The sequence below is a fragment of the Corvus moneduloides genome, chromosome 3 (genome assembly GCF_009650955.1).
Source record: "Corvus moneduloides isolate bCorMon1 chromosome 3, bCorMon1.pri, whole genome shotgun sequence".
NCBI classification, from domain to species: Eukaryota; Metazoa; Chordata; class Aves; order Passeriformes; family Corvidae; genus Corvus; species Corvus moneduloides.
This window is the reverse complement of record NC_045478.1, coordinates 75,261,163-75,275,889: the sequence shown is the minus strand read 5'-3', so window position 1 is coordinate 75,275,889 and position 14,727 is coordinate 75,261,163. Positions and strand designations below refer to the sequence as shown.

General features: G+C 38.4%; 1 protein-coding gene across 9 annotated transcripts in view; it reads left to right on the top strand.

The window, feature by feature from the left end:
• The window catches only part of ACTN2 (actinin alpha 2), a 146,245-nt gene that overhangs the window by 99,799 nt on the left and 31,719 nt on the right, over positions 1 to 14,727 (top strand). For 6 of the 9 annotated variants that reach the window (XM_032102243.1, XM_032102240.1, XM_032102242.1 and 3 more), the window contains exons 2-7: positions 876 to 990; positions 2,253 to 2,372; positions 8,244 to 8,330; positions 9,455 to 9,542; positions 11,584 to 11,662; positions 14,512 to 14,593. In XM_032102243.1, the coding sequence (XP_031958134.1) occupies positions 876 to 990; positions 2,253 to 2,372; positions 8,244 to 8,330; positions 9,455 to 9,542; positions 11,584 to 11,662; positions 14,512 to 14,593 (571 nt within the window). Of the gene's footprint in view, positions 1 to 875; positions 991 to 2,252; positions 2,373 to 8,243; positions 8,331 to 9,454; positions 9,543 to 11,583; positions 11,663 to 13,303; positions 13,383 to 14,511; positions 14,594 to 14,727 lie in introns of all 9 variants that reach the window. The other 3 variants (XM_032102237.1, XM_032102241.1, XM_032102238.1) reach the window with 1 other exon arrangement.

Below are 14,727 nucleotides of genomic sequence, written 5' to 3'. Positions count from 1 at the left end.
AATTCAGTTCCAGGGAAGATTTTTGTCTTAATCTACTGGCCTTCATTATTCTGTTTCTGAGAGATCAGAAATGAAATAGTCTAAAGAAACAGGCAAGAAGAAAGAAGGCCAAAGGGAATTTCTTATTTACAAATGGGATATATTGTTTTTTTTAAACTATTTGAATTAAATGTTTTTAATTTGGAAATTTGATCTAGTAAAAGAAGGAGAATTCCAAATATCTGACAATTTCAAGTAGCTGAAGTCTAACTTACTTTGTTCAGTAACAATGGTTTTTTTTAATAACTAAACACCTGCTAAAATACCTAGTAAATACAATCTTGCTTTATATATCTTAACAGATGCTGAAAAGCAAGGACAATTTGTCAGAAGGCTGAGGAAAGTAATGAATATTTAAAACCAGACCAATTTAACTGCTATGTTTTATAGTAGCCCATGTTTTGACTTCATTCATACGGAAGGTAACATGTATATGACCTCTGCAATGGAATTAGTTCTGCTTTTCACCTCTGCAAGTAAAAGCAGACTTGGTTATTCTCTGTGGACAGGAAAATATTCATGGTTGCTTTTGTGATAATTTTTTCCCCGCAAACCTAAGGATATGCATTTGTGTCCAAATTTTGCCTTTATGTGTAGAATTCTTGTCTGGAGATGCGTTTGCAAGCAGAATCTAGCACAAAATTGCTTCACTTCAAGAAATTCTTTTCATCTTCATGAGCATCTGGGATAAGAATTTTGTACTTGTCAACATGTATAGAATAAATGGGAGCTGGACATCCAAATCTCAGATGCAGTGTTTACTCAGATGGCTGAGCAGTTGTTTGGAAAACGCCCTTGATGTTGTTGATAATTTCTTTTTTTAAATGCTATTACAGACGTTTACAGCCTGGTGCAATTCCCACCTCAGGAAAGCAGGCACACAGATTGAGAACATCGAGGAGGACTTCAGAAATGGCCTCAAACTGATGCTCCTCTTGGAAGTTATCTCAGGTTAGCTAAAATAAAATTTTCTAGGTATTTACAGCACAGTAACTGAAACATTCTTAAAGGAAAAAAAATTGTTAATGATTCAAAACAGTGAACACAAATTCAAAGCAGACTGAAAACTGAGAGATGAAACACACTGTAAAGCAAAAAGGAGGGGAAAAGAAGCTCTGCTTTTTCCTTGTCTCCAAAATTTTCTGGTTTGTGCTTGTGTTCCAGGATATCACAGTGTATCAGGGCATCACTGACATCACAGTGTTGTTGGGTAAACCAAAAAACATCAAGGACCTTGTCTTAGCCCCTAACAATTAAAACATCTTTACACTTAGGTTACAAATTCATTTTGTTCTGCTTTTAGCATAAATGTTTTGCTTTGCTTTTAATGACCTTATTGGATGGACCAACACTTTCAAAAGTGAGTGCCTAAAGTGAACCTACATCAATATTTAGTCACAAATAAAAGGTCTCATTTTTCAAAAGAGTGGAACATCCAAAAACTTCTTTTGCTAACTGTTGTAAACTCACTGTGTCACTTTTGTTATGCATTATTCAGAGGGCAGTCTCGAGGTGAGATCAGAATGCCCCTTAATGGGAAGGGAATAGCTCAAGCCATTCCTACAAACATACAAGACAGTTTAGATTTTTGCTGGAGATTTCAGTGTGGTAAGAAATTCTTCAAATGATCATTCCTCATGAAATGGAGAATCTTTGTAGAAAAGACTGTTCTTTGTGATCATTTGAAAAGATAAGTTTGTTCAAAACACATCAGCCCCATGGCTCTGAAATGAGCTGCTCTGGTGTGCTGGATGAGGCTGTTAAAAGCCATTCTTCTTGGTCAGGTGTACAAGGATACTGTGGCTGATCAGCTGTATAGAATCCAGCCTCTCTTTACAGTCGGGCAGATAAGGATGATGAGCTCTGAGAACATTCTGCCTTCTTAATATTCAGCTATTGTAACAGACAGTAGCAATGAACCACAAGTGGAGTAGCAGAAAGTACACATATCTTCCAGATGTTTAGGACAAACAAAAATGTTACTCTGGTTTTACTTCTATATCAGAAAGATCAAAGTCAGATGCTTCAACATTTGAATTTTCTTTACAGGATTTTGTTCAGACCCCTTTGGCATTCTTTCAGAAAAATACCAATTAAAATAATTGCTAACATCTAGGTAGCATTAGGCCACATCCACTCTTGATTTCTAATCACTTGTATGTCTGTAGCAAGGTGTATGTAACAATAAACACATTAAATTTGTTCTTCTGCAGGGGAAAGGCTACCAAAACCAGACAGAGGGAAGATGCGCTTCCATAAGATTGCTAATGTCAACAAAGCTCTGGATTATATCGCCAGCAAAGGAGTGAAACTTGTGTCAATTGGCGCAGAAGGTATGTGACAGAGCTTCAGTCCCCTTTACTGAGGTCACATTACAGAGCAGTCTGATGGAGACCCTTGGCCATGTTATTTGCATTGTTCTCTCCTTATGGGTGCCTCAAAAATCCCTTAATGTTGATTGCTGGACTGTATCTGTGAAAGGACAAGAGGTGGAAATTTCTGGACACCTGGAGAAGGATAGGGGTATAAATAAGCACTAAGCTTAGTCTATCTCCAAGGTTAAATTGAATTGCCTGTTTCAGTGGGTGTTCAGATAATGATTTTTTTTCTTACAGAACATTGTGTTTTTCCTACACAATATTAAAAGTAAGGAGCTCCTTTAGAAACCGAGTTGGATTCTAAGGTGTGCTTCATACAGTCTGGCATCTTTAGGAGATATTATTCAGACAAGACAAAGGCTGACATCACTACGGAATGGCTGGAACCTATTCCTATTTTATTATGAGATTTTCTGCAGCTGTGTTTCTAAAATTCAGATGTAGATTTAAGGGAGTGATCAAAAGAAACTGTGGTAGCTGGGGAGAGTAGCTAAGTACAAACATGTGGTTGTCTAGCTACATTCTGATAGATGTAAGCTGAGCTAAAGAAGGCAGGGTCTCACTGCAAGTGAACCTATGCCTCCCTAGGAGATTCAATTAATTGTTTAAAAATGACAAAGGTATGTTTAGAACTTGTTGCTCCTTAAAGATATTTGCATAATGGTTTGCATAGCCATTATCATACCAACAATGATGTGGCTAGCATGATATCCAGCTATTTTTGATTCCATAGCCTCAATGATGTGCTTCTTTTTCCCCACTCTAACGTGTCCTTAGAGCAAAATTTTGGCTGTAACCTTACTATGATGATGATAAGCACTCCTACATTCCACTGCCATTTTTAGGCCTTTTTAGATTGATTTATGATCCTCTTCTTCCTGTTTCCAGATTTCTACAGGCTTATATGTATCCTTATTCTGGCTTCCAAGCCTTGATCCCAGGGAGCTTACTGTAATTGTGGATGGAACAGGAGATTCTGTGGAGATAATGGAGATTTGGTTTTACTATGGTTTGGCCTAGTCCACTTGGTTCCTCAAATATTGTTCACCAAATGTGTTCAGTTTCTAGATCTAGAACTCAAAATTCCCAAGACATGTGCTCCATGGGCAAAGCGTTTGTTTGAACTCACTCTTTATTTATTTGAGACTGAATTGGGTGGATCACCTGAGTCCAAATATATAGCATGTTATGTGTCTTTAGGCACATAACAGAGACTTTTTTGGGGAATATATCGTCAGTGGGGAGAAATGGGTAATTCCCACAGGCACTTCAGATTTCGTACGAGCTCTACTGCATTTCAGAGGTGCCTGGCTCCCTCCATCAGTTGTGCAGGCTGCTGGGGCACCTGGGCCCTTTGCTCAATTAAATGAAGTGCGATGGAAAAATATTCTGCTACCTTAAACCTCTGCAGTTAAGGTTCTTCTGAGAGTGACATGGCATTGAATGGACAGCAGAGGGTACTGAAGAGACAATTTATATGTGGGAATGAAAATTAAGAATACAGATGCCTGTTGGTGAAGAAATGCTGAAGAAATTACAAAGCATGGAGTGCATGAAAGGTAGTTCCTGACGTGTTGTGCAGGAGATTCTGAGGCTTCCTAACCGAAAACAGAGTGTAGCAAAAGGAGTATCTTGAGGGACAGAGTGGTCATTCTCTCTGATCCCAGTTTGCACAAGGCTGGAGTATTTAAACCAAGATACATCAGCTCATATCTGCTCCTGAAAGGAGCAAGCCAGCCCTCTCACCCCCACCTCCCTTATTTTACCCCATTTATTGCTGGTCACTACTGGCAGGGCACTCAGGCTGGGGAACACCACTCAAGCACTTTCTGTAGCACCTGAAGGCAAAGCATCTGGGATAGCCTGATTAATTGAAAACATTTAAACTAACCCTGCTGTTCCCCGTGGCAGCAGCTGGCATGGGTTCAGATGCTCTGTGATTTAGGCGCTCAGTGATAATTCCCTTTGGGAAGGTGTCACGAAAAAAGGGCAGTAATATCTTCCATCTTTTCAGACACTTGCTGCAAGTTGACTGTCCATGCATCCAGTATTTATTCTTGCATGTAGCAGCAGGCCATACCTAGTAAGCCAAGAGATGAAGGTGATAGTTTTAGCTATTATTCCCTGTTTCTGGAATTCTCAATCTGTAAAATTGATGTATTAAAAGCAAAAATGAATTAATTATCATTTAAAAAAAATTAAATTCTTGGATGAAAGCATGGGAGAAAAATTCACAGCTCCTGTCATAGCTTAGGTGCAGAGAGGAACCTGTCATTGTAAGCCATTACACTATGTTGAGTATGGCCTGATGCCCACATTAGATTACATCCATGTGGGCAGGAGCAGATAGATTCATGTGCCTTCCCCTCCCACTCTAAACAGGCTGAGCACAAAGCCAGCTCTGGCACAGATGTGCTTAGTGCCCTGTTAAGTTTACTGCATCCCCTCTTCTAAATTTGTTATCTAAGGCACAGGGTGGTGCTGATGCAGCAGTGCAGTATCGCATCTGACTGGGTATGGTTTCATAGTGTGGGACCTCTGGCACCAGTGTGTGTTTACAGAGTCTCCGTGCCCCCTGGAACTGCATTCTTGCTCCCACACTTCACAGCCCTGCCCTCTCACTGGGGCTGACAACTGTTGCTGTAGCTCTGCTGGAGACTGGATCAGCAATCTGATCTGTTTTTAAAACGCGCTCCACTTTTGTTTTCTTTTGTTGCATTTTTCAGTGTTGTTGACTGGGCAGTCATTATAGTAGGTTGGAGTGAATGCCAGCAAGGAGGCAGAGCACAGTCTCCTTAAGTTTGTTTTGTTATCAAAGCCCACAGCCCCTTAACTCTGCCCCTGTGTGTGAGCACGGGGCGTGTGGGCTTGCCTGCACCCATCTGTTTGGGCATTCTCTGAGTTACATGGATGCTTAGAATACTTTTTAATTTCCAAAGCATATAAGTTTTGTATCTAAATCTGCAGAGGATCATGTTCCATTATCTGACATACTGAATGGTGAACAGCACATAGGCCCAAGGGGAACAACTGACATTTAAAATGGGGGCTCAAAATGGTGATTCCTGTGGGACATCAGTACAAAAATAAAATTAGTATTTTTAAGGGTCCAGGGATATTCTTTAAAGTCATCATTATTGTTCTGAGCCTGACTTCTCTGGGCTGTCTGTGGAGTGGAGAGAGCTGATCACTTTTAATTGTGACGCTGAGCAGGAGACAAATTTACCTACTCTGATCTGTCTTGTTGAAGAATCTCTCCACTGGTCATGAAATGAGACTAGAAAGTCAAGAAGCTAAAAGAAAAAAACCGTGAAAGTAGTCCTTATGAGCCATTCACAGTCCAGGACTTAGACATTTTCCCTTAAGTTTTAAAAAAGTGCAGTAACTCCATTTGCAAGGTACTTGCATCTTGAATGAAATCAACTAGATATGGAGAACCACAAAGGACAAGTATCCTGTTAATTGGAAACACTTCTGTATTGCTTTTCTGGGAAGTGGGGAAAATGTTAAAGACCAAATGATCTGTGAATCTGCTACAAGAAGGTTAGAATTTAAAAACAAAACAAAACAAAACAAAAACAAAAACAAAAACACAAAAAAAAAAAAAACCAAAGCAGAATTTAAAAAATGGGACTAAAACCTTTGAGGACTTGCTTTGCTTAACTTTTTCCCTAGACAGTTTTTATTGTTTCCCGTTCATTTTCTCTTCTCTCCTTTTCTGCCCTCATCCCCAGAAAGCTGTAGCTTTGTGTATGTGAGGGGTAGGAGCTGTATTCCTGCCAGAGCAAACAGGCAGTGTGAAAAAATTAATGAAGTCTTCTATTGACCTGTAGAGGAAAATTATAGGAATGAATCAATACCTTTTTGTCACTGATACTTTTCAATATTTTAGCAACTTTGTTTTTCTTCCTTGTCCTTTATAGGAGTCTTTTTTGTTGTTGTTGTTTTATGCTAGCAGTAGATAATGAGAAACCAAAGCTGGCAAATCACTTGAAAATCCTCCTGAGGCACAACACAGAAATTTCCCTCTCTTGCTCTTTCATTCTGTATGTGTGTACATATGGATATGTAAATCAAAACAACGATGTAGTGATTATGCAAATCTATGAATTGATTGCCTGGCAATCAGGAATACCTCCTGAGTATTTAAATACATTTATTTTATGTTTGAAGAAATTTGTCTTTACTGTATGTACATATCAGACGTCTGATCAAAATAGTGAAGTTCTTGACCCAGGAGGAGGGAAGAAAGAGAAAAACTACATGCTCTCATTTCCATTTGGTCTTTTTTTGTCTGTAAGGGTTTCGTTTTGAGATTTGAGGTCTTTCAGGGCCAATAATGTAGGATGCATGGAAGGCAGGAAGAGTGGTGTAAGAAATCTGGAAAATTAGTGCAGGATCCAAAGGGGAAAGTGGAAAATTAGCCATATATATAAACTTGAATTATCACACTAACAAAATAAGTATAGGATCGTGATGGGTTACATATTTCCTATCACATTTGTTAATTCCATAGGTTCAAATGACAGCTTGTGTCATGTCCTACTGCAATTTAACATGTGTCTCAAGTCTCAGAGACAGCAGCTGCTTTGTTCTGTGAAAGTTGCCCCTGGATTCAGGCAATTTTAAGTAGCAGAGTGACTGTATTTTCTGCTGGCACTTCTGTTGGCATTTGATGTTAAATTGAGGAAATTCCTCCTGCTGCAAGTTCTTCCTGCTGTTTGCCCAGAACACCAGTGGGCCCCCAGGCAGACACAGCTGCTCCACTTTTTGAGAAAGGCTGGAGGTGACTTTTAAGTAGGGGAGCAGCTGGTGCCTTCCCTGCTCCACTGCTCTTCTGGTGTGAGGTGACTGGAAAGTCAGTCTGTAGTTCCCATCTCTGACTGTCCCATCTCCTCCCTTCCCAATGCTGTACCCTCCTTATAGTCTCAGTATGTTTTTCTGAGCCTCTTCACTTACTTTTCAGAATGATTTAACATTACCACCACATTTAAGTGATCTGGCTGTATATTTTTTGGAGTTGAGAAATTTAAGTGGTATCACTTAATCACAATGTGGGAGCAGTGGATTCTGACCCGGCTTGTGGCAGGGATTCCCATGTTCACTATGTTACAGGTAGTCTCAAGCAGTCTTGGAACAAATTGAAACCCCAGAGGTAAAAAAGCCCCATTTATATTAAAGATACACAAATGTGTGCATGCTTCAGAGCTGTGAGGCATTACAACCTCGTGGCCGTGGCTCTGAACAGCTTGGCAGGAAGCTGCGTAGCTCAGTGTCAGGAGGTGCTGTGTCTCCTGAGCTGTTCTTCATGTCTTGTCTATGCTGGCACTATAGGTAAATTCTGAAACATATCTAAATAGTGTAGAGGAAATTCTGAGTACCATTTTATTAAAAAACTGAGCCGTCAATGTCCTGTAGTTTCTTAAAAGTTGGGTTAAGACCGTATGTTTTTTAGTTCTGTGTTTGAAAACTGTTAATATTGATACTGTTCAAACTTTCAATATTACCCTTCCTGCTCTCTCTAAAACATCATCCTGAAAGGTAAAGATTTGAAACTGTTACAACTACCTGGAGAGAAGCCTTTTAGCATGGAAGGACTGAAGTGACCTTAACCTCAGTAACTTTCAGTCCTTCTGACAGAGTAGCACAAGCATGAGTTTGTTGAAAAATGAACCCAGGTGAACTCTGTGTGAATAAAGAATTATAGTAGAAGTATAATTAATTTACTAGTTACATTGTATTATTTATAGAAATACATGATAAAAAATGAGATGAAATTGAAAAAAACCTTTTAAATACTACTACTACATCTATTTTTCACCTTAGAAATCGTGGACGGCAATGTGAAAATGACGCTGGGTATGATCTGGACTATCATCCTTCGTTTTGCTATTCAGGACATTTCAGTGGAAGGTAAGAGTAATACAATTATGTTAAATAACTAAGAAATTTCTTTAAAGACAGTTTTATATGAATCGTGTACAAGTGAGAGGAGTGTTCTAAAAATATTTTTTTCACAGCAAATGATACTGTAAGTTCTCCACCTGGTGACAAAATGAATTTCTGGAGGGAAAATTATTTACTCTCCTTATCTTGACAGAGACCTTGAGCCAGCTTTCTAAGTGTAGAAGTTCTGGTCATGTCTCTCAGCTACAGAGACAGAAACATGACTATATTTCTGAGCTTCTGAGCTGTACCCTTTGTGTTTGGTCCTATTTCCAACATGTTTGTAGTCCTGTCCATTTGTCATGTTCTTTGCAAATAAATATTATCTGATTATATCCCAGTTCTTTCTATCTATCACTTTTTCCCCTCACTGTTTCAGAATTTTTTTCTTAACTTCCCCTTGGTAACTGCCTCCAAAAAGCTTGTTGTTACAATATTTTTTAAATCAAGTCCAGACTTTGAAATTCTAGAATTCTAGAAACTAATCTCAATTTTCAACAAAAGTAGAATCATTTCAAGCTCTGCATGTTGTCCTGCCCACATAATTTGTGGGATATTAAATGTGGACCTAATGGTTTATTTAATAATTTCTGACCTTTACTTATGCAGTCAGATGCCCATAGGGTTTAGACAATAAAGGTATTTTTTGGTCACTTAAACTTCCCCATAAGCAAATGAACTGAGACTACAAGCATATTTCATGTAGGCACCAACACAATCTTCTATGTCTACTTGTATTATATTTTTATTGGGTATTTTTCTCCAATATACAGTCTGCTGTCCAACCAATATAACTCCTTCAACTTCTAACATCCCAGAACTTCTGTGCAGGCTGAGACTCAAATCTTAACTGACCTCTGTATTTTAATAAAGTCCCAGTAGTCCATTTATATGACCATCTTTTAGGATTAAAGGTTGGTTTATACCATTCAGTTCCAGGTGGCCAACCACATTTAAAATGACAAGAAATTAATTACTTGGTTTATACCATTCAGTTTCAGGTGGCCAACCACATTTAAAATGGCAAGAAATTAATTACTTGAGCACTTTTTGAATTTTTACTTTTTTTTACTCCCTTGTGTCTTTTACAGAGACCTCTGCCAAAGAAGGGCTGCTGCTGTGGTGTCAAAGGAAAACTGCTCCTTACAGAAATGTAAACATTCAGAACTTCCATCTTAGGTAAACTTCCATTATTTCAAGAGGTAGAAGCACTCTCAAAAATATTATGCCAAATTTTTCCCACAGTTGTGTAGGTATACATTTGACAGAATTTTACCCTTCACTGTTAACTAGACTTTTTTTTTTTTCAAATTCTCCTGCTCTGTCTTCAGAGTGTTATTTTGGTTAGCCTTCAGCATTATTTGCTATGACTTCCAGAGTTACTATTTAAAAGAAAAAGATCCTGCTATATATGGAATGACCATATTACATTTTTAGAGGTCCTTTGTATTATATGGGAATTCCCGAGTACTGCAGCATAGTGGCAGACAACTGTTTTCAAATGACAGCCACAGAGAAACTCTTCTGGCAAAAAGACCAGTATGTTGAGCGTGTGAATATCTCATTATGATGAATCAGTCTTTATTATTTTGCAATGTACATTACTATAAGGAGCATAAAATGCACTTAGTACATACACAACAGCAGCACTGTAAACACATTTGTTTACAGAATCAGGATCATAACCTAAGTTGGAGAATTTAGTGAAGCTCCAGCCTTGTGTTTCTGTGTTTTCATTAAGAGCTAGAATGGGAATTCCAAGCCATATACAGACTGCCTGGTTTGGGGCTTTCACTGGGCTAGTTCCTGAAGCTGTGCCACTGGCCTACCTCATTAAACTACATGATTTGCCATTTACACTGTTTAACCATGTGGTCTTCCCTTCCCTGAGACCCTTCTAGTATTTAAAACAAGAGTTCTATATTAGTGTTTTGAATTAATTCTTAAGGTAGCAGCTAAAGCACATTTAGTGACAGAGAAGATACAGGTCATATATGCATTCCAAGATAAGAAAAATTTGTTTGATTTATAGTCTTCTGTATTGCCTTTCAGAGATCTGAAATTTGGTGTTACTTTCCTAGAATATGCAAAGGTATATTTAGTAGAACTTTATATGGATCAATGGTATACTGTAAGTTACAGTGTCAGAATCTTAGTGTATGTATGTACATATACTGGTCTGATACATGATATGGGGAAAACATCTTGAATGGAAGTACCTTGATTTATGTTTGGGTGAATTGGCTCTTATAGTACTACTTTGCTGGGGGCTGTCCAGATCATTTCAGTTTACACCTTTTGGGAAAAAAATAAATTGTTTGTTTGGTGCTCAGTTTGATTCGGTTTTACATTCTAGATGATTTTATATTATGCAGTGTAGGTATATTCCGCTTGGTTGTGTTACATTTTTTTGGAGATGGTTCTGTTATTTGAAGGACCTACCCAGACATCTCAGTAGTAGGGATTTTGACAGTCTTAACATGTTAGGGACACACAATTACTACCCAGGACAAGACCTCAAACCCTCAGTCCCTGTGATTGCTTAAAGGGTTTACATATAGTATCTTTCAGAATAAATGCTTCTGGCTGAAAGGACCCTCTCATAATCTTTCCAAAAATATGTTATTTGTAGCTCCATTCATTTCCTGTTCTGGCCACAAAAGGTAGGAGGACTGAAGTCAGGATGAAGAGTAAGAGCTCAGATCAAAGCTGTCATATATGTGAAGTGTTTTAAATAAACTGAGCTGATTTATGATTTCTTACTTCTCTAAGCACGTGGTTGTGCCAGTAAAATTCTCAGAAATAACAGAGGAAAAGCCAATTGCTTCATCAAATTCAAGTAATTGCAGGTTTGCTCTCCTTTGATTTTTTGAAATACGCTGTGAGTGTAATGGGAGATGATGCACTTTCATGGATGAATGTGTACTTGAGCTGTCCTAGAACACTGCATGAATTAAGCAGTTGAAATCAGGGACTGTTGCACGAAGTGTACATTTCCTAGAAAGTATATGGAGTCCTTAATTGTGTATGGACTGTAGAGTAAGATATGTACTATAGTTAAAGGACTAGAGTAACAACAGCTCAGAGAGCACTGACAGGACCTAAATGTCAGCATTTGACAGAATTTCTGCTTTATTTTAAGCCTTGAGCAAGGATCAAACTGTAAAATGCCATGACTTTGTTAACTAATTTTTTTCCATTTTATTTTTTTGTTGTAAAGCTGGAAAGATGGCCTTGGATTATGTGCACTTATCCACAGACACCGACCTGATCTTATTGACTACTCCAAGCTAAATAAGGTCATCAGTCTGGGTGGTACAGCATGCTGTCCTGCAGTGATTTGGCTGGCTTCTGGTTTGCTTAGCATGTTTTCTAAAAGACAGGCTGAGGAGTGCATACTAATTCTGACTGACTTTCTAAAGTCCTTCCCAAAAAAATCTCAATGACACGAGGGAGAGGACCTTCTGACTGTCCTGTGTCCTCTCCTTCCCATTAATGACTTGAGCATTTAATTGCAAATAATCTAGTCCTCAGATGCTGGCGGTTGATGAAGTCTTTACACTGCCCAATATGGATCTTAAATACATTGGAATTAGCCATTTTCTGCTGATAGTAATGTCCATCCTGTTTTTATCTGGTGTAAATGACTGCAGATTGCAGACCAGTGAACAATGACATGACAATTAATCCTAAAATTCCTTAGAACAAACACTACCCTTGCTAATTAGGAATACACAGTAAGTTACTAGTCTTACCTATTCATAAAGTATTCAGTGATTCTCAGATTATAGTTCTATCTATACTTCAGACAAGTGGAAACAAAACCGATAATCTAACTTCCTTAGGTAGTACCTCATGGGGATTACAAAACTATTTTATTACCATGTGCTACTTATGGCAAAATGCATGTTTTCTAAATGATACTTTGGTTTGAGAGGGAGGAATGAGGAATGAGCAGTAATGTCAGAATTTCTTGGTATCGTTACTGAAGAAAAAAAATCTAGAAAGAAGTAGAATGTTGTTGTTTCACGTTAGGTCTCAATACACACATGCTGTTTTCTCCTCTTTGGAATGAATGCTTCTTGAGATCTCATGTAAACACCAGTGCAACAGAAATCTTAATCATAGTTTTCATCTGTTGTGTGCAACTTTGCACTGATGAGAGAGACTGGTAAAACATCAACTGTATTTTTCCATTCCATGCCCTTTCATTGCAAATTAGTTTACTAGTGGAATCAACTGTTATTAGAAAGTCCTTGGTGAAGGAAAAGATAAATGAATGAACTGAAACTATTTTAAAACTTAGTCTGCATTTTATATATATGTTCAATTTATGCCAGGGTCCCTGAAGTGTGCAGTGATGAAAATTAAGTGAACTTGGTATTGAACATGTAAGATTTTAATTTAGGCAGCTGTTAAGATAACTTCAGATCTGAACCAATGGGTAAAATATTAGCCATCAATACGAGCTTGTTCTTCAATTCTATATACAACCTTTCCTACAGATAAACAGAGTAATGGAATGACTAAGCTACCTGTCTCTGTGCACATGTGCTTATTATGCATGGCGGGAAGAGAAGTGAGTTTGATTGAATTTGTGCTTTGAATAGTGGTACGTGGTACTAAAGAACATCACAGTATAACCATCCCATAGATGAGTGCTGAGAAAAGGGAACAGAACATAAGCAGGTCTCTTCAATGTTACTATTTCCCTCTTAGAGGTTTCCAAAATAACAACAGGTCAGGTTTCAAACTGAGGCTGAGCTGTTGCACGTAAAGCACATGCAGAAAAAAAATCCTAAAATAGATCTTGCTTTTCTGGCTGTGTTTGATTGACTCTTCATTTTGGTTACATTAACAGCTGTCTTGGTGTCTTGTTTCTTATCTCCTGCATGCTGTCCTTTCCTTTTCTCACTAATGTGTTTTGTGTGAACTTGTAGCTGGAAAGATGGCCTTGCTTTCAACGCCCTTATCCATAGACACAGGCCTGATCTCCTTGACTATGCCAAGTTAGATGAGGTATTTCTTTAGCTGTAGCAGATATTTTTAGTTACTGTGGCTTGTAGTTTTGTTTAAAAGGATGGGTGATGGAAACCTCCAATTATTCAGAGGCTGCTATGATTTTAAAGCAATCCTTTACCAGTGGAGCACTATTTACTCCTGCACTTAGTAGCAAGCACACAAATAGGAGGTGCTCATCACTCATTCATAAGCAAAGTGCTTTAACCTAGTCAATAGGTCTCAGTTAGATTTACTGTCCTTTTTACTTTGCTTTTCTGCATCTTATTTTCCCAGTCTCTCTCTATAGACATGGGCATTGTTCAGAGTGGCTATGACCAGTTAGCAGTTTGTGACTATGTCAAAATAATGACAGCATTAATGGCATGAACTGCCATTTCACATAGCATGGTTTCCCTCCAAGCTGATATGGGAAGGCTGCCTTAGTGGCAGCCCTAATCTGACACACTCTTTCATTGTCAGAAACAGCTGCCTGTAATGTAAGACACAAAATGTGTGCTCTCTGTCTGAACTGTTCTCACTGCTTCCTTTCTCTTTCCTTCAAAAACCAAAATCTCAAAACCAGAGGAAGTGCTTGAATTTCCGTAACCCTAAAATTCAGCTTATAGAGGCATTACGGACTTTTATTTCCAAGCCCAACCTGGCAAGCTTTGCTCCCTCTGGAGAACAATTCTGTCTGTGCTTACTTCTTCTCATGCATGCACCTAACCAGAAGGGAACTCAGGAGAAGTCATATCCCTGTGACGTACTGTGTAGTGGGCATAAAACAAGCAGTCTTGTTTAGCCTGCCGGTCCAGTGGCATTTAGTGTCTATATTGCTGCTGTACTTCATTCAGAGTTAGCTCAGAATTGAGCATACACTGCATATGTTATTTGTGTTCACCTCCAGAATGTATTTCCAGCAGAGTTCTAGTGGTAGATAATAGCTTATTAAGGTTTTCTTTTGAAAACATAGCAGCAGATGGACCAAAAGTTAATCTACCTAGACTCTGTTTTTTGAAGAACAATAGTTATGACTCCAGTTTACAGTCTGGAAAAACAGAAGCTAAATTTTAGTGTACCTCCTCTAGTCTTGCTTCAAGGAAAAACTTCTATCTTTGACTCATGATATTCTTTTTCTTTAATGCAGGATGACCCCATAGGGAACATCAACCTTGCCATGGAAATTGCTGAAAAGCATTTGGATATCCCAAAGATGCTGGATGCAGAAGGTGAGAGTTACACCTTATTGAAGTTTGTGTTGGTCATAAGCAGGACACAGTAAAATTTCTTTTTTTTTTCCTAGAAGATTTTCAGTATTCCTTCCATACAAATCATAATGTAGCAACCTGCTTCCTTTTCAAAA